Source organism: Oncorhynchus mykiss, chromosome 1 (genome assembly GCF_057628025.1).
Source record: "Oncorhynchus mykiss isolate SJ-2025 chromosome 1, ASM5762802v1, whole genome shotgun sequence".
Lineage (NCBI taxonomy): Eukaryota > Metazoa > Chordata > Actinopteri > Salmoniformes > Salmonidae > Oncorhynchus > Oncorhynchus mykiss.
Genome location: NC_143022.1, coordinates 62,597,436 through 62,617,815, shown reverse-complemented (window position 1 = coordinate 62,617,815; position 20,380 = coordinate 62,597,436). Strand labels below are relative to the sequence as shown.

At 42.6% G+C, this 20,380-nt stretch overlaps 1 protein-coding gene across 3 annotated transcripts in view; it reads left to right on the top strand.

Annotated features, from left to right (window-relative positions):
- Positions 1-20,380, top strand: part of paox (polyamine oxidase) — a 34,050-nt gene that overhangs the window by 593 nt on the left and 13,077 nt on the right. The window contains exons 1-2 of one of the 3 annotated variants that reach the window (XM_021606278.3): positions 6,970-7,108; positions 15,360-15,643. In XM_021606278.3, coding sequence (XP_021461953.1) covers positions 15,484-15,643 — 160 coding nt within the window. In that variant the 5' untranslated portion in view covers positions 6,970-7,108; positions 15,360-15,483. Of the gene's footprint in view, positions 1-6,964; positions 7,109-15,359; positions 15,644-20,380 lie in introns of those variants that run through there. The other 2 variants (XM_090235690.1, XM_090235696.1) reach the window with 2 other exon arrangements.

The following is a 20,380-nucleotide window of genomic DNA, read 5'->3' as shown; positions in this document are numbered from 1 at the left end:
GGACCAACAGAAGTATAAAGAGGTGTTCCTGCAGATGCAGAAATTCCCACATGCAGGAATTGTGCCTGTTATCATAGAGATAGATGACTCATCGTGGATTTAACCAGTTTCAACATGGACATTGCAATTGAGGGCTTCCGCCATTTTAAAGTTGTCAACTGGGTGGGATTCCTAAGAGTTGGGAGCAATCAGCAAATGAAGAAGAAGAAGAAGTCTTTCTTTAAAATGGAGATAGTCTCAATGGCGCTTCCCATTCTGTCACAGGTTCTATAATGGCACAGCTACAAAGATGAGTCCTCTCAATGACATAGTAAAAAAATCCTATAGGATTATAATTTTAAAAATCCTATCAGATTTTGGAACCTTTCCTATAGGATTTGATCCTATCCTATAGGATAGAACCTACCCTATACAATTGATCTAGAATAGGACTGGTTCCGAAATCTGATAGGATTTTCTCTTGGATACTAATAAGATGTTTTAATTGGAATCCCATAGGATTTTTGGACTAGGGTAAAAAATAAAAAAAAAGTATGGAGATTGGAGTTGTTTTGACTGGGCAGATGTAAGTACAGATCAGGAGACCGATATAGAGAGGGGTACAGAAAGTGGTTAACGGCACACACGGGTGGTACAGGGTTACATTTTCCTCACCTTGTCCCAACATAAAGAGGGTAAAGGGAACATTCCATTTTTTTGTAGGCATAGCTCACTATTATACACTGCTCAAAATAAAGGGAACACTTAAACAACACAATGTAACTCCAAGTCAATCACACTTCTGTGAAATCAAACTGTCCACTTAGGAAGCAACACTGATTGACAATAAATTGCTGTTGTGCAAATGGAATAGACAACAGGTGGAAATAATAAGCAATTAGCAAGACACCCCCAATAAAGGAGTGGTTCTGCAGGTGATAACCACAGACCACTTCTCAGTTCCTATGCTTCCTGGCTGATGTTTTGGTCACTTTTGAATGCTGGCGGTGCTTTCACTCTAGTGGTAGCATGAGACGGAGTCTACAACCCACACAAGTGGCTCAGGTAGTGCAGCTCATCCAGGATGGCACATCAATGCGAGCTGTGGCAAGAAGGTTTGCTGTGTCTGTCAGTGTAGTGTCCAGAGCATGGAGGGGCTACATGGAGACAGGCCAGTACATCAGGAGACGTGGAGGAGGCCGTAGGAGGGCAACAACCCAGCAGCAGGACCGCTACCTCCGCCTTTGTGCAAGGATTAGCAGGAGGAGCACTGCCAGAGCCCTGCAAAATTACCTCCAGCAGGCCACAAATGTGCATGTGTCTGCTCAAACGGTCAGAAACAGACTCCATGAGGGTGGTATGAGGGCCCGACGTCCACAGGTGGGGGTTGTGCTTACAGCCCAACACCGTGCAGGACGTTTGGCATTTGCCAGAGAACACCAAGATTGGCAAATTCGCCACTGGCGCCCTGTGCTCTTCGCAGATGAAAGCAGGTTCACACTGAGCACATGTGACAGACGTGACAGTCTGGAGATGCCGTGGAGAACGTTCTGCTGCCTGCAACATCCTCCAGCATGACCGGTTTGGCAGTGGGTCTGTCATGGTGGGGGGTGGCATTTCTTTGGGGGGACGCACAGCCCTCCATGTGCTTGCCAGAGGTAGCCTGACTGCCATTAGGTACCGAGATGAGATCCTCAGACCCCGTGTGAGACCATATGCTGGTGCGGTTGACCCTGGGTTCCTCCTATTGCCAGATAATGCTAGACCTCATGTGGCTGGAGTGTGTCAGCAGTTCCTGCAAGAGGAAGGCATTGATGCAATGGACTGGCCTGCCCATTCCCCAGACCTGAATCCAATTGCGCACATCTGGGACATCATGTCTCACTCCATCCACCAACGCCACGTTGCACCACAGACTGTCCAGGAGTTGGCGGATGTTTTAGTCCAGGTCTGGGAGGAGATCCCTCAGGAGACCATCCACTACCTCATCAGGAGCATGCCCAGGCGTTGTAGGGAGGTCATACAGGCACGTGGAGGCCACACACACTACTGAGCCTAATTTTGACTTGTTTTAAGGACATTACATCAAAGTTGGATCAGCCTGTAGTGTGGTTTTCCACTTTAATTTTGAGTGTGACTCCAAATCCTGACCTCCATGGGTTGATAAATTTGATTTCCATTGATTAATTTTTGTGTGATTTTGTTGTCAGCACATTAAACTATGTAAAGAAAAAAGTATTTAATAAGAATATTTCATTCATTCAGATCTAGGATGTGTTATTTTAGTGTTCCCTTAATTTTTTTGAGCAGTGTATATGAAATGAAAGAAATACTAATATCTTTGTAAAGCTGTACCTAAAAATGTCTGTTCCTTCTAATTTGTATTTGCATATAAGCAATGTAAAGGGGAAAACCTTGAATTCAGACTTGATTCACTCCCATATTGTGGTAGTGATTAAAACATAGATGAATATTTCCGATCAACAAAAATGTGGTAATTCATGTTTGTACTAAAACAAATGAGAACAAACTATAACTGAATACATTTCTGAAAAATAGGATTCTGATTGGGGTGACAAAATCCTACAAGAATAGGATCCAATAGGATGCCTTTTGAATTCCATTAGTAAAAAAAGTTGTCAAATAGGATTCTGATAGAGGTAACACAATTTTATAGGATTGAGAGAATCCTATAGGATCTATTAGGATTACTAAAAGTCGCCTTGTCCTAGAGAGATTTACACAGTTATCAAAACGTCATGCCAGGGTAAGCCTACACAAAACACAGACCTTATTTTAAGTGTTAATAAAATACCCTATGGGACAAATGTATGGTGGAAAAAGGATTGTAACCATTTCCCTGTTTGCTAAAATCCAAAAACATACTTTTTATGTACATTTGACAAAAGGTGGGTTTTAATGAGTTTAGAGTTAGTTGGTAAGGCAATTCAAAATATACTTTGAATTTATTTTTCCCGTTGCCCATTTTCCAATTTTGTATCACAAACTGTAATGGATTTATACTATAGTTCAGTTTGAGGAGTTAATGAAACATTATTGGATGTTAACCGGTGTTAAACCCCACCGAAGAAGAAGAAAGAGTTTGCTTTAAGTGCCAACGGATAGGGCATGCTCATATAATGGGAACAGAAGGGAGGAGGTTATGTTGTGTAGGATGAGATTAGGGCATACGGGACTGAATTCATCTTTGAAAATGATAGGGAAACATGGTACTGGAATGTGTAATGGCTGTATGGTAGAGGAAACGGTTGTTTTGTGAAATGTATGATGTAGAAAGGGAGAGGTTGTTTAATAGGGTCAGAGAGGTTAGACGGGAGTGGGTGGTATTTTGGGAGGGGGTTATGGGAGTAGTGAGATTTTATTAGAAATTCAGGGTTAGTTAAGAGAGTATAGTGTATGTAGATAGATCGTGCCGGCCTCGCACTCCGGTACAGTAGGTGGCGGTGTATGCACCTGTCAGCTGGTTGTGATTTGCCAATAAAACTTAAAGAAGAAGAAGAACGCATAATGTCACTACGTGCAACGTTTATGGTCATATCACAGCAGTGTGTAGGAGGGAGATTCCAAGATGTGGGAAGGGTGTTGGAGGGCATGGGATAGAGGATTGTGTCGTTTCACCATGTCGTGGTTGAAAGATGACAAGATAATAAACAGTTGGCTGGGTTTTCTGTGCATGGGCAAGACAGAACAGCTATGTCTGGTAAGACGAGGGATGAGGGTGTATATTTCTCAATAACAGCTGGTGCGCAATGTCTAATATTAAGGAAGTTTCGAGGTATTGCTCGCCTGAGGTAGAGTATGTCATGATAAGCTGTAGACCACACTATCTACCAAGAGTTTTCATCTATATTTGAAGTTTTTACAACCACAAACCGATGCTGGCACTAAGACCACACTCAACGAGCTTTATAATGCCATAAGCAAACAAGAAAATGCTCATCCAGAAGAGTCCTAGTGGACTTTAATGCAGGTAAATTTAAATGCAGGCAAACTTAAAAACTTTGACCTAATTTCTACCAGCATGCCACATGTGCAACCAGAGGAAGAAAAAAATCTAGACCACCTTTACTCCACACAGAGACGCATACAAAGCTCTCCCTCGTCATCCATTTGGCAAATCTGACCATAATTCTACCCTCTTGATTCCTGCTTACAAGCAAAAACTAAAGCAGGAAATACCAGTGACTCGCTCAATGCGGAAGTGGTCAGACGACGCAGATGCTACGCTACAGCACTGTTTTGCTAGCACAGCTAGCACAGACTAGAATAGCACTCATGTTGGTAGCCATGAAGTGCTTTGGAATGCTGGTCATGGCTTACATCAACAACATCATCCCGGAAACCCTAGACCCACTCCAATTCGCATACCGCCCCAACAGATCCACAGATCACTCGCACTCCACACTGCCCTTTCCCATCTGGACAAAGGGAAATAACTATGTGAGAATGCTATTCATTGACTACAGCCCAGCGTTCAACACTATAGTGCCTTGACTTCCTGACGGGCCGCCCCCAAGTGTTAATGGTAGGCAACAATGCATCTGCCACGCTGATCCTCAACACGGGTGCCCCTCAGGGGTGGGTGCTTAGTCCCTTCCTGTACTCCCTGCTCACCCATGACTGCATGGCCAAGCACGACCCAACACCATCATTAAGTTAGCTGAAGACACAACAGGGGTACAGTAGGCCTGATCACTGACAACAATGAGACAGCCTATAGGGAGGAGGTCAGAGACCTGGCCGTGTGGTGCCAGGACAACAACCTCTCCCCCAACGTGATTAAGACAAAGGAGCTGATCGTGGACTACAGGAAAAGGCGGGCCGAACAGGCCCCCAGTGTGACTCCCCATCCCGGATCCGGGAGCGTAATCATCGACTGACACTAATTAGCATAACGCAACAGACATAAATCTTCCTAGAAAATCTTCCTATTCATGAAAATCACAAGGGAATATATATATATATATTGGAACACAGCTTAGCCTTTTGTTAATCACCCTGTCATCTCAGATTTTCAAAATATGCTTTACAGCCAAAGCTAGACAAGCATTTGTGTGAGTTTATCGATAGCCTAGCATAGCATTATGCCTTGCTAGCAGCAGGCAACCTTGTCACGAAAATCAGAAAAGCAATCAAATTAAATCGTTTACCTTTGATGAACTTCGGATGTTTTCACTCACGACACTCCCAGGTAGATAGCCAAAGTTCATTTTTTCGCAAAATATTATTTTTGTAGGCGAAATAGCTCTGTTTGTTCTTCACGTTTGGCTGAGAAATCGCCCGGAAATTGCAGTCATGAAAACGGCGAAAAATATATCTATTCGATAATATATCCGTCGGGACAATTTGTTTTTCAGTAGGACCGATTGGAGTAATGGCTACCTCTGTATTTTACACGAGAGTCACCCTGGGAGCCATCAGGTGACCACTTACGCAATGTAGCCGCCTACAGCTATTCTTCAACATAAATGTGTAAAACTACGTCACAATGTTGTCGACACCTTGGGGAATACGTAGAAAGCGTAAGCTGGTTGATAGCACATTCACAGCTCAATAGGGACTCATTGGAACGCAGCACTTTCAAAACCTGGGGCACTTCCGGATTGGATTTTTCTCAGGCTTTCCTCTGCAACATCAGTTCTGTTATACCGGGAATGTTTTTTTTCCAAAAATGAAAATACTGCCCCTAGAGTCGCAACAGGTTTTAACATCGACGGGGCTGTAGTGGAGCGGGTCAAGAGTTTCAAGTTCCTTGGGGTCCACATTACCAACAAACTATCATGGTCCAAACACACCAAGACAGTTGTGAAGAGGGCACGACAACACCTTTTCCCCCTCAAGAGACTGAAAAGATTTGGCATGGGTCCTCAAGAAGTTCAACAGCTGCACCATCGAACATCCTGACCGGTTGCATCGTTGCCTGGTATGGCAACTTCTCGGCATCTGACCGTAATGTGCTTACAGAGGGTAGTGCGTATGGCCCAGTACATCACTGGGGCCAAGCTTCCTGCCATCCAGAACCTATATACTAGGCGGTGTCAGAGGATGGCCCAAAAAACCAGTCACCCAAGTCAAAGACTGTTCTCTCTGCTACCGCACGGCAAGCAGTACCGGAGCGCCAAGTCTAAGTCCAAAAGCCTCCTTAACAGCTTCTACCCCCAAGCTATAAAACTGCTGAACAATTAATCAAATGGCTACCCGTTTATTATCTATGCATAGTCACTTTACCCCTATCTACATGTACAAATTACCTCTACTAACCTGTACCCCCACACATTGACTCAGTACCGGTACCCCCTGTATATCGCCTCATTATTGTTATTTTATTGTTACTTTTTATTTAATTTTTTACTTTAGTTTATTGAGTAAATATTTTCTTAACTCAATTTATTGAACTGCATTATTGCTTAAGGGCTTGTAAGTAAGCATTTCACGGTAAGGTCTGCACCTGTTGTATTCGGCGCATGTGACAAATAAAATTTGATTTGACAGAGACAAAAAGGACTGACATTTATTCTAAGTAAAGAGGAAAGTCGGGACAGGGAGGACAGAAGGAAGAGACAGAAGAGAGGAGGCTATTTGTTTTTTACAAGATTAAGGGTGGGACACAGCCAGTTGAATAAGACTTTAAATGTGAAAGGAAAAGCATCCAACAGGAAAGTGGGATTATTGTCAGGAAACCGGGACAGTGGAGCATGTACTGAAACAGTGTGGGTAGTATGAGAGGGAAGGAGAGAGGCTGAGATCCAGTATGAGGGAGAAGGGGATACAGGCAATGACTTTAAAGAGTATACTGAGTAGAACGTAATTAGATACAGCCTCAAAAATGTTGTTGTCTTTTTTAGAGAAAAGGGGCTGGAAGGTAGGATTTAGTTTCTCCTTGTCTCTGGCCCACACCCCCGTACAGTAGATGGCGGTAATGCATCATAACGTTGGATGCCAACAGCCCCACCGAAGAAGAAGCAACAACCCTCTTAGGAAGCTCTTCTGCCAGATAGCTGTACTGCTAGATCGAGTAGAGAGTAGCTGTAATGGATGCGGAAGATGGCGTAAACTGAGGTTTTGTTTGAAACTGCTAGTGAGTCGAGTGAAGCTAATCGTACAGAAGGTGAGAATGAGTGGGTTACTGTGGCGAAGAAAAAGGGAAACGAGAAGTAAAGCTATGTTGGAAAATAGGAAGGTTAGGGTTTTGGATAAATGCTACTTGGGAAATCCGTTTAACGTCTCCATGAAAATCTGGAATGTGTTGGAAGAAAGTGTGGAGTCGGTGAGAGTCACGAAGTGGTCTTATTTAGATTTGTTTGTGTGTCTGCAGAGAAGAAGAATTGTGTGTTAAGACTGAAAAAGATATCGGAGTGGAATGTTTCCTGCATGGATTTTCGTAGCAGGGTGCCTATCAAGGGGGTTATTTCTGGGGTGGCGCAATAAATAAAGGTAGAGGATGTAACTGAAGACATCGATGGAGTGGTTGGTGCACATCGATTGTGTTAGTGTTTAAATACTGGAGAGTTGAGAACAAATCACGGACGCTGGACAGAGTGGATTTCAGTTGTAACAAAAGACAGTTTTAATGAGTCAAAGATATCTTGTCCCGCAGTTTTACATGCACGGATCTAGTTCATATAACTCGGCAATGAGTCAGGTGAAAAAGAGGCCTTATACAAAGGGTTGGAGGCGGGCCTTGCTCTAGCCAGAGTGGGCCCCATTGGTGCACAGCAAAGTCCTTTGCTCTTGGCCCCCGACCAGTAGGGGGGGTGAGATGTGTTTATACTAGGAGATGTTTGTGTCAGGGGTTCGTGAGGTAGAGGGGCAGTTTTTATGGCTGGGTGTATGTGTTCATGCGATGGAATGTCTTTGTTTCCTGGGGTCGGGAGACAACAAAGCTGAGGGGATAGTGTTAGGGGGTAGTTTTATTGCTGGCTGTGTGAGCTAGTTCCTGTTTTAGCAAGGGTACGTAAGATGACTTGAGTCAGGCGGTTTGGCTTGGCGCTGTATAATATATGAGCTATGTGTATGAATGTTTACATATATATATATATATATGACAAATCCCCCTCTTCACATCTATTAGACGTGAAAACTATAGTGCAATGGTGGTGGTTGCATTCGTGGGTATACATAAGGTGGTGCTTCTAACCTTGTCTGGTGTGCATGGTGGGACTGTAGGTGTAGTGCTACGTTTGGGACGGGAGTGATTAGAGGGAGTGATATCAGGAACGGAGTTAGGGACATGTGTAGGGGTAAGTGTACGTGATGTGGCAGGGTGAAATAGTTGTTCAATTAACCATGTGAAAGTGCCCAGGGACACCCGAAATATCAGTAAGAATATCACAAATAAAGGGCCAGATATCCCCAGCCTCACACAGGGAGGGAGAAATGTCCCTCTAACTGGGCGAGGTTCCTTTTTCAGGGGAGGCGGAGTTTGATGCCGCATCACCTGAGGAAGGAGTGTCTTCATTTGGAATCGAATTTAGGCCGCTCAAATCAGCTCTGACTTCAGTCAGTGTTCTGGAAGGAGTTGGGGCTAGGGTGCAATGTGTAAGGTGGTGCCAAGGTGCGCCTGATTTACCTTTGACCTGGACTGAGTGTGAAGTAACCTCCTTCACTTTGTACGGTCCAGTCCACCTGGGTTCCAGCCACTTTCTCTTGTGGACTTTAACCCTCACCCAGTCACCAACCTTTACCTTCAGTGGTGGCGTGTCCCCCGGCAGCTCCCCTTCCTGGACCTTGTGAACCTGGGTAGAGAGTGCTGCAGAGAGAACCGTAACCGTCACATAATCAGACATTACAATTTGTTGTACATCAAGGGCGGGCATATGACCTCCCTCCCTTGGTGGACCATGCATGACTCTACCAGGCATTATCCCATGAGGCACATACTTTAGCTATCTTAGCTTTTGCTTTTGGTTTAACGTTCCACCAGATTTTGGGATTGGGGCCTGTACACAGATCCAAATCTGTGGGTTATGCCAAATCTTTCTTCCACCTGTCTCAGGTGTTAGTTACTGAAATGTGAGCCATTTGTCAAATTTGATTTGTCATGGGATGCCATACCTGGGTATTAGTTTGGTTTGTAGCCACTTAAAGACTGACCCAGCATCCCACTTCGCTGTTGGTATTGCTTCTACCCATTTGGAGAACCTATTTACCATAACTAGGAGATAGCGTTTGTTTTTAGATACATTATCGGGGCCCATGTCGGTGTAGTCTATACTAATATCCTGAAAACATGCATTAGGTACTAAGTATGAGCCCATTGGTGTTCGATATGGTTTCTTTGGGTTGTGTCTGTCACAAACATTGCATTCGTCATAAAATAAGTCATCGTCATAATTATTAGTATTTTTTTTATTATTAAAAAAAAATCTGTCATATTTTCATGTGAGGGTGCCACTAAATGTGCGAGACCTTTTGAAGGGTCTTTAGTTTTCCTTCGTGTGTGGGGCCATGTGCTTCTCGTAAAAGTTCTGGGTTCATCATTGTGGACTGCTCCATGGGCATAGGCTGAGTCTGTATAGATATTCACAGTCTTTCCTTTTGCTCTGATGAGGTCCTGCGTCAATCCGATGATTTCAGCTAATTGGGCAGGTGCTGGTTGAGGGATGATGGCTGATTCAAGGGTGACATGTGAACCGTCTGGGAATTGCTGTTTCCTTCTTCTCCTTTGTAGCAGCAGCCATCAGTGTACAGCCATTGGTCGGGATTGGTCAGTGGTTCATTCTTCAGGTCTGGTCTCAGTTTGACCTTGTAGCCCTTGGTGGCCAGGAAGTCTGGCAGTGTTTTTGTTATTTGTAGGCAGAGGTCAGATGTAGGAGCGCCTAGTAGTAGATTGTCAACGTATATGGAATCAGATGACAGCATTTGGGGGAACTTGATAGCAGAATAGGTGCATCCTGTGTCTACCAGGAACTGATGGGGGACACCCTCAACTTCGCACATCATTGTTGGTTCAGTGTGCTGTTGAAAGTGTTGTCTCTCTTCTCCTGCCGTGGGTGGTGGGCATTTTTATGGCCAGGGCACGGTGTTCCCTGCCATGCCTTGGAACTGTGGTTGGTTGTAATCTGCTGTTGCTGCTGCATGTGATTAGGAGAGGGTCCTCCTCTTCCTCTTCCTGGTGCCCCTCCACGTCCTCTTTCTCTCCATTGCTGTTGCTCGTTGAGCCCGTTGCTGTTGCAGGATATACCGCTGTGGGGGAGGGAATTGGGGTGGTGGGGCTGCCTGCTGTTGGATCATCTGAGAGACAGTCTGTGCTACGATGAGTGTTATCTGGCTGCTCCCCTTGGTCTTGAGTTTCTACTGCAATCATTTGTTTGGGCGTGGTGGCTGCAGACATTTTATCTAAGTCGTCTGATAATGTGTATAATGCGTTTATCTAAGTTTTAGTCAGTCCTTTGTGTGGTGTTTATTTCTATCTTTGTATACCCAGCCCGTACTGTGGTGTTAGCTCAGACTCCTCGCATGCGCCCCCACCCTCGCACACAAAAGATTTATCAGTGTGTGTGGTGACAGCTACGTGTGTGTTTCTCCGGTAGTAATTTGAAAATGTTCAGCGATTTATTTAGGTATTTTCTAGAAATGATTGAGCAATCCCCTCTTGGGACAATATGTTAGCAAATTCAAGCGGTTCTATAACATTTTAGGATCTCTTTAGGAAATATTGAAAAATAGAGGAACCTAAAAAAAATTGTTCTGCAAATTATTTAAATACTTTATGTAAATAATTCAGTAACTTCCTATATGAACTTATATCAGTAAATTCCAGTGATTCTATAGCAATTGTCAGAACAATTTTAAACTTTAGGCAATACCAACAGGATTGAAAAAAGCGAAAATCAGTGTTTGAGGCCGGCGGCTGTCAATCAAAGTTGCACGGCGATACGACTACCAAGATAGCTTTGTCTATTAGCACGTGTGCATAATAGCCCCGTTACGTATCTCAAACGTTTTTCTCAATTTAATTTCCCCGGTCTCAAAATTGTTTATTTTATTTTTTATTTATCCGTTCTTTTACCAGGTAAGTTGACTGAGAACACGTTCTCATTTGCAGCAACGACCTGGGGAATAGTTACAGGGGAGAGGAGGGGGATGAATGAGCCAATTGTAAACTGGGGATTATTAGGTGACCGTGATGGTTTGAGGGTCAGATTGGGAATTTAGCCAGGACACCGGGGTTAACACCCCTACTCTTACGATAAGTGCCATGGGATCTTTAATGACCTCAGAGAGTCAGGACACCCGTTTAACGTCCCATCCGAGAGACGGCACCCTACACAGGGCAGTGTCCCCAATCACTGCCCTGGGGCATTGGGATATTTTTTTTTAGACCAGTGGAAAGAGTGCCTCCTACTGGCCCTCCAACACCACTTCCAGCAGCATCTGGTCTCCCATCCAAGGACTGACCAGGACCAACCCTGCTTAGCTTCAGAAGTAATTTAGGTCAACATTGGATCATTCAGAGATCCTCACTGAACTTCCGGAGAGAGTTTGCTGCACTGAAAGTAAAGGGGCTGAATAATTTTGCACGCCCAATTTTTCAGTTTTTGATTTGTTAAAAAAGTTTGAAATATCCAATAAATGTCGTTCCACTTCATGATTGTGTCCCACTTGTTGTTGATTCTTCACAAAAAAATACAGCTTTATATCTTTATGTTTGAAGCCTGAAATGTGGCAAAAGGTCGCATAGTTCAAGGGGGCCGAATACTTTCGCAAGGCACTGTATAATTAGGACAGTTTTCTATGCAGATTTCAGAACAAATAGGGTCCCTGGAGGAATTTAACACATTGGTCAATCACAATTCACACATTCCTATTAAAATAACTGAGTTTAGGCCAATTAATAAAAAATAAAAATATATATATATTTTTTTTTTCTTTATACAGGACAAGATATCTTTAATCAATGGCTTAGGTTCTTATGTAAAAAAATAAAATAAAATTGGCAACGATTCATACTCACGCCCAGTAATTTCTGATCAAAATTTGGTTTAGGCTATAATACACTATGCAGATTTCGATTTAACAGGCTCTGCTCACCTTATATAGAGCGCTCCGATCAGATTTCCTGAGGCAAGATGAATGGCTGGACAAGTCACTCTTCCGTCTGATTTTTGAGCCGTGATCAGTCTCGTCCTCTCACACTAACTTATCATAGATCGAATTCAAGAATAACCATCCTCACGCTACCAAGTTCTGTTAGTGTTTAAATACTGGAGAGTTGAGACCAAATCACGGACGCTGGACAGAGTGGATTTCAGTTGTAACAAAAGACAGTTTTAATGAGTCAAAGATATCTTGTCCCGCAGTTTTACGTGCACGGATCTAGTTCATATAACTCAGCAAGGAGTCAGGTGAAAAAGAGGCCTTTATACAAAGGTTACATTCATTTTTATACATAGAATAAAGTAGGTGGAGTCTTGTCGTTTTGGTCTTCTGACTGGTCACAAAGGGTTGGAGGCGGGCCTTGCTCTAGCCAGAGCGGGCCCCATTGGTGCACAGCAAAGTCCTTTGCTCTTGGCCCCCGACCAGTAGGGGGGTGAGATGTGTTTATACTAGGAGATGTTTGTGTCAGGGGTTCGTGAGGTAGAGGGGCAGTTTTTATGGCTGGGTGTATGTGTTCATGCGATGGAATGTCTTTGTTTCCTGGGGTCGGGAGACAACAAAGCTGAGGGGATAGTGTTAGGGGGTAGTTTTATTGCTGGCTGTGTGAGCTAGTTCCTGTTTTAGCAAGGGTACGTAAGATGACTTGAGTCAGGCGGTTTGGCTTGGCGCTGTATAATATATGAGCTATGTGTATGAATGTTTACATATATATATATATGACAATTGACCTGTATGGTGGATGGAGAAAAGAAGTTCACTTCATCCATCCTACTGTTCTTTGATGAAGAGTCTCTCCCTTCCATTGGCGATTTTAGCATGTAATTCTGGTGGGGCAACAAAAAACAATTATGTGGGATGCATGTCATACACAACACAACACTAAACAGTACATTAATTGCACTGTAATGGTGACAAACGGTGCCCACAAACTTTTAGGGCCTACATAAAGCTGTCCCAACAGCAGTGCCAACATCTTACCACTGCTACATCTGGCTATCAGTCGAGCCTTGTCTGGCAGCAAAACAGTTCATTGAGCCTCATTTACTACCTTTTAAAAAACATAGTTGATATGGCTGACGTTCTTAAACAAATGTGGTTTCTAATGTCAATTGAGATGTACAAACTTATGGCATAAAGGGGACGACAAGCAAATATGAGGCAATCCGTCATTTTGATTAAAACGTTAATGAGCGAGCTAGGGCGGACGTAGTCAATATAACTATTTGTTTATCACTTTTGAAATGCACAGCGACAGAATTCAGAACATGGCCGTTCTTACAGTGTTCTCCCTGTACACCAAGTCAGAACCGTAGGATAAATAAAAGTGGCATATAAGCAGACACTGAAATCTCTTACAATATTCGATGATTACATTTCTCTAAAACTGGTTATAGGCTACATGTGCACCACCAAGTCAGAACAGTAGGCAAAATAATAGGGGTAAATATACCAAAGCATTAGGGTGAGGCACATGGGCTACTAACATTTTACTACACAACATACACGTAGTATCACATTCTTAGCTACAGAATATACATTTCCCGACATATTACATAATTTATGCAGCAGCATACAATACATTTTTGGACTCACCTTGTTGTGCTGTGGTCCTTCGTGGGAAAATTTTGTCATCAAGTCTGGCATTCTCTGGATTTATGATACTTTCAAACAACTGGGAACTCTGGAAAAAAGCAAGGTTGAATCATGATGACGTCATTGGTCTTCAGATCGTAGCTCTAGAAAGAGGACGGATTTACAAATTCTGAGTTGGATGACCGTTCAAAGCGTATTTTCCCAGTCGAAGCTCGTTTATTTCTGACTTCCCAGTTCACTTGAACTCACTGAAGTCAAGTTTTCACAGTTCCGAGTTAACAGTTTTGAGCTTCATTGACAGCATGGCATTTTAAACTTGTAAAAGAGACCCTTAATTCCAGATTTGGGACCACACAGCCACTGTCACTGATTCCTTCCAAACCTCTCATTGTTGAATTTGCAATTTCCAGCTTGTTGTGTAATGTTTATGTCCAATGGCCGATGAGCATTCATTTATTCTCTTCATATGACATGGATTAAAAAGGATTTACCAGTAGATTGTTGACTTTATTCATGATGATGACTGCTAGCTAAGATTGTGAAAGTATGACGTTTACACGATCAGTCCAATCAAAGCTACTGTACATATAATGTGATTTGACATAATTTTATCTGTGGCCAATGACCTTGAGCCTTCTTGGCTGGGCACTTCTATTGTAACTCTATGGCAGCATCCAAAGGGCAAACATTTTTGAGGTCTACCCTTAGACTTGGCGGTGAAGTAGTGTCCCCATGAGTGAGAGAACACTGAGCCAATCACGGCGCAACGCTCCGTATTTTCTGCTGGCTTGCCCCACCACCACCACAGAAAGCACTGAGCTTGCCTGAAACACCTGCATTTGAGCTGCCTTACTCAAGAAAACAAAAAAGAGACAAAGTTTGTATGCAGCTTTAATAACTAAATTCTGTATATATTTTTTACATTATTGCAAACTGATATGTGACACGTATTAATGCTAAAATAACATGCAAAACAGGCAAGCCCCCCCCCCCCCAAAGATTTGGGGCTCCACTGCTCCCTTCTCATATAAACTTAGGATTCATGAGATGCGCAGTAAGAGCTTTTGTGCACAAGCCCCTTCAGTGTCATAAATGTAAAATATTTGGTAATGTGTCAAGTGTGCAGGATGGAAGAAATGCTGCAATTGTGGTGGTGAACATGCACTTGAATTCTTGGAGTGCCCTATGAAGGGTGAAGGAGAATGAGGTGGCATGGGTAAGGAGCGTCCAAAGTGTCTCTTATCTGGAGGCGGTGAGAAAATGTAAAGGAGCGTGTGGTGGGGAAGAAGCACAACCAGCGAAGGTTTCTCATCAACCGAGGGATAGTGAAATGTTACATGTTAAAAAGGTGGACTTTGTATTATTTATTGCAATAGTTATAAACTGTACAGCACAAGTGGAGAAGAAGTCTAAGAAAATTGGAGTCATTGTGCATGCTGCTGAAGTTTTTTGGGGTCTTCTTGATTTCACAGCCAATGCAGTGCAATAAATCCTGTTTGTGAATGTACACAGGCCCCTGAGCCTGTGTAGGGATGCATTTTGGAGTGGACTGTGATTGAAGAAGTATGGTGTTTTTATTTTGATATTTTACGTATTTTATTTAGTGTGATGACGTTTTCCACCTTTCCCGGAATGTTTTTGTTGTTCTTATTCAATACCCCGTACAGCTGGTGGCGGTAATGAACCATTAACATTGGATGCCAAACGCCAGTGAACCCCATCGAAGAAGAAGAAGAAGATCGAGTGGAGAGGGAGCGACGGAGACCAGTTGATAGACATCAGGGCACCGCTATGGCTTTGCGGCACGGGTTGGACTCGCAGATTGTAATAGTTGGCTGTGGAATATCTGGTATTGGAGCAGCTTTGAAGTTAACCAAACATGGTTTCCGCAATGTGAGGATCCTGGAAGCGACGGGGCGGAGTGGAGGAAGGATAAAGACAGGCAAAATGGGTGAGTGTAGAGGGAACATGAAGAGAGAAAGGGGTGCGTTCGATCGGATCACTTAATTTTGCCAAGTCGATTCTCACCGCTTTTCAAAGGGTTGCATTTATGGGGATAAAATCGTCCGATTTACGCTTACATCTCGACTGCAGGAACTTTACAAAAATCATGTGATCAAAGGTCATGAAGTTATGTCTTCACTTCACCAACTGCATCTTGCAGCTATCAAGGGGATAGGTGAAAAACGTGAAGTTGCTCGATCCCAGTCTAGGAAGGAGCTGTTTTTTTGATGTTGTTGCTTATGACAGAAACATTCTTATGATGACCATAACATGTGTTGGCACCTTGAATTTTCTCATAAAAAGAATACTTCAACACGGTCTACTCGGGCAAATGTGGCAGACGGCTGAATTTGAACTCTCGTACACCTCGTGATGAAGACAGCCAATCTTCTATCTACTGTTTCTAGTCGTAAACACAGCCTGTTGTGAAAACGCAAGTTGCTGTCTGATGAAGAGGAATAGCTATAGATAAATATCTGTTTTCGAGTGCACTTGAAATATGCAGCATGCAATACGATTTGTTTTGATCCTGTGAAGAGGTAACATCGTTGACCATTTAGCCAATTTATTGAAAGCTAGGCAATATTACAGTTTGACTAGCCTAGCCAGCTACTATAAAAGTCAATTTGTGTTTAATTATCCTCACTCTGCCAGTGAAGTAAAATGTTTTGGCATGATTGTCTTATTTCAAGGAACTAGCTGCAAGCTTAACGAAACATTCAATAATATACTTTGCATAGAATCCCAAATAAAAGCAAAAAGGTGGAAAGGTGTGTGTAATCATGTATGCTAGAATGGAGGTTAACAGGCTGACTACACCGCTCGCGTCGCAAAATACATTTCGAAATCTCGCCAACGAGCATCTGCGATACTCCTTTCTATTTCTGACGCAGTTCGTGCTGCAAGTCCTGCATCTCCCATCTCCTCATTGGTTTATAGAAGCAGATCCCTATGTGCCATCTCCTCATTGGTTATACCCACGTTGGTGATTGAAAGACAAACTGTTGTGCCGGTTGTCGTGGTAATACTATGAAAGTGTAGATGCCAATCAACATAAGTTCAAAGATGAAAAAGCCTGGATGGAGGAGAGATGACTAGAAACGATTCGGTTGGCCATTTTGTGTGGATTAATTGTCGAGGTAGAGGACCTTGTGCATTTCAGGTAAAATAACAACTCAATGTTTATATCCCAGGACAAATTAGTTAGCAACAGCAAGCTAGCTAAATAGGACAAATTAGCTAGCAAGTGAAAGCTAGCTAGCTAAATTGCCGTAAATGTTTAATGCTTTTTGACCTGTTCCCAAATTAATGTAATTGTTTCAGAGTTTGTTTTGATATTTTAACCTGCGTGTCGTGATCTCGTTTGGTGTGGGAGGACAAAATAATGCACGATGGTGCACGCTGCACAGCCGGTTTGGGTTCCGTGTTGGACACCACTGCAATATGCATATTTGCCAAAACATACTTAAGCAATAAGGCCCAAGGGGGTGTGGTATATGGCCAATATACCACTGCTAGAGGCTGTTCTTAGGCACGACGCAATGCGTTGCCAAAATACCCTGAGGAGCCTTATTGCTATAATAATCTTGTTACCATCGTAATTCGAGCAGAAAAAATACATATTTTGTCATACCTGTGGTATAGGTCTGATATATCATGGCTAACCTAATTGACAGAGTGAAAAGAAGGAAGCTTGTACAGACTAAAAATATTCCAAAATATGCCTTCTGTTTGCAACAAGGCACTAAAGTAAAACTGCAAAAAATGTGGCGAAGAAATTAACTTTGTCTTGAATACAAAGCCTTATGTTTGTGGCAAATACAACACATCACTGAGTACTACTCTTCATATTTTCAACCATGGTGATGGCTGCATCATGTTATGGGTATGCTTGTCATCGGCAAGGACTAGTGCGTTTTTTACGATAATAAAACACGGAATAGAGCTAAATCTTAGAGGGGAAAATCTGGTTCAGTCTGCTTTCCAACAGACACTGGGAGACATTCACCTTTCAGCAGGACAAATAACCTAAAACCCAAGGCCGAATATGCACTGCAGTTGCTTACCAAGAATGTTCCTGAGTGACTTAGTTACAGTTTTACTTAAATCTGCTTGGATATCTATGGCAAGACTTAAAATGGCTGTCTAGAAATGATCAACAAACAACTTGACAGAGCTTGAAGAATTTTATTTTAAAAATGATACGATCCATGTGTGCAAAGCACTTTTTCTTAGTCTTAACCATCGATTAAGCTTAGTCTTAATCGCTGCTAAAGGTTATTCTAACGTGTATTGACTCGGTGTGCATTCTTATATAGATACGATTTCTGTATTTAATTTGTCTAAAAATATGTTTTCACTTTTTGGGTATTATGTGAAGATGGTTGAAAAAAATATATTTAATCCATTGAGTTCAGGCTGTAACACAACAAAATGTGGAATAAATCAAGGGTACGAATTCTTTCTGAAGGCACTGTGGCATACCTTGCGATACAATCTGTGTAATAAGATAACCACTTTGATTTCTAAACCAGATTAGTTCTCAAATAGCAGCTGACCAATTCCATGGTGGGCATGCATAGAGTTTGATGCATTGGAACATAAGGTATGGAGAATGATAAATACTAAATGTTAAGTGAATATGAGTATATTTAGGTTGTTTAAATTATTAACTTTCCCACTAACCTCATAAAAGGTGACTGTGCCTAAATCTTACCAATCCATTTGTTATTCTACAAACTATGACTGAGTGTGAGACATGGTTTTCATGATGTATGTTTCATGCATATACATTCGAAAACAAAGAACACCATGACAGTGTTTCACCATTTATTGAGTACGGAGACAAATAGCAAATCTAATTATAGGTTAAACTACCAATCAATGTATATCAAGTGCTGTGGAGGGCACAATCTTAACATGTTGCAGTCCAGAAAGGAGAACTTTACCATCTATGCCAAAAGCCTGGGCCTCTGTTGACTGTAGAACTGTCATAAATGCATACTTCAGTGTTCCCCCTTCTCTCTAGGAGAATTTGTGTGCCTAGGCCCCATAGGGATGTCGAACGCAGTGGCAGTTGGTGGGAGGGGCTATAGGAGGCGGCCTAATTGTAATGGCTGGAATTGAATTAATAGAACAGAGTCAAACGTGGTTTCCGTAAGTTTAATGAGTTTGATACCATTGCATTCCAGCCATTACAATGACCCCGTCCCCCTATAGCTCCTCCCACCAGCCTCCACTGATCGAAAGGATCCCACCGTGGTCACCAATGTAGCTGACCGATGTAGAGAGCAACAAGTACCTTAGCAGTATGCAATCTAAAGCTTGTGTGGTCCAGAGATGAGAGCTCTACCATCTATGTCAAAAGCCTGGACTCCTGACGGGGACAATAGAATTCTCCCCACTGCATGTTACAATAGTACAATCATCTGTTTGTCACCTGTTAAACTGATTCTACATTGCATTGGTTGGTGTTCTTCAACTCAAAAATGCATATGTGGTATCAATGTCTAAATGGTGACAGCAGGGCTAATTTTGAAATCAAATCAAATACCATTTTATTTGTCACATGCGCCAAAATACAGCAGGTGCAGTAGACCTTACTGGGAAATGCTTACTTACAAGCCCTTAACAATGCAGTTTTAAGAAGAATAAGAATTAAGAAAAAACAAGCATTTTACTAAATAAAATGACAATAACGGGGCTATATTGAGGTAATATGTACATGTAGGTAGGGGTAAAGTGACTTTGCACAGATAATAGTTAATAAACAGCGAGAAGCAGCAGTGTAAAAATGCATGTAGTCCCGGTAGCCATTTGGTTAGCTGTTCAGCAGTCTTATGGCTGGGGGTAGAAGCTGTTCAGAAGCCTTTTGGACCTAGACTTGGTGCTCTGGTACCACTTGCCGTGCGGTATCAAAGAAAATAGTCAATGGCTTGGGTGGTTGGAGTCTTTGGCAATTTTTAGCATTCTCACATTGATGTTCCTTTTGTCCAGGTGGGAAAGGGCAGTGTTTAGTGCAATAGAGATTATGTCATCTGTGGACCTGTTGCGGCAGTATGCAAATTGGGGTGGGTCTGGGGTTTCTTGGATAATGGTGTTGTGAGCCATGACCAGCCTTTCAAAGCACTTCATGGCTACAGATGTGAGTGCTACGGGTCGCTAGTCATTTAGGCAGGTTACCTTGGTGTTCTTGGGCACAGGGACTATGGTGTCCTGCTTGAAACATGTAGGTATTTTACGGACTCGGCCAGGGACAGGTTGAAAATTCAGTGAAGACACTTGCCAGTTGGTCAGTGCATGCTCGGAGTACACGCCCTGGTAATCCGTCTGGCCCTGCAGCCTTGTGAATGTTGACCTGTTTTTAAAGGTCTTACTTACATTGGCTACTGCCTTACAGAAATAAAATAACAATGTAGACCTATCTTTGATAAATATGTTAACTTGAATCTGTTTGCAGTCCACATTGTTCTAAGTAATTGCATGGCTGCAATAGCATTCACACTGATATAGGATCTAGGCCTATTGTAAATTGCATTATGGCTGTGCATGGACATGCCAAACATTGTCAATAAGCAAGATTACATTAATTAATTATTGATAAGGCCTAAAAAGAGAATGAATAATACAATTCCAATTCTAAATAGGCTATGTCACTATTACAGGCACCATCCTTTTTCCCTGT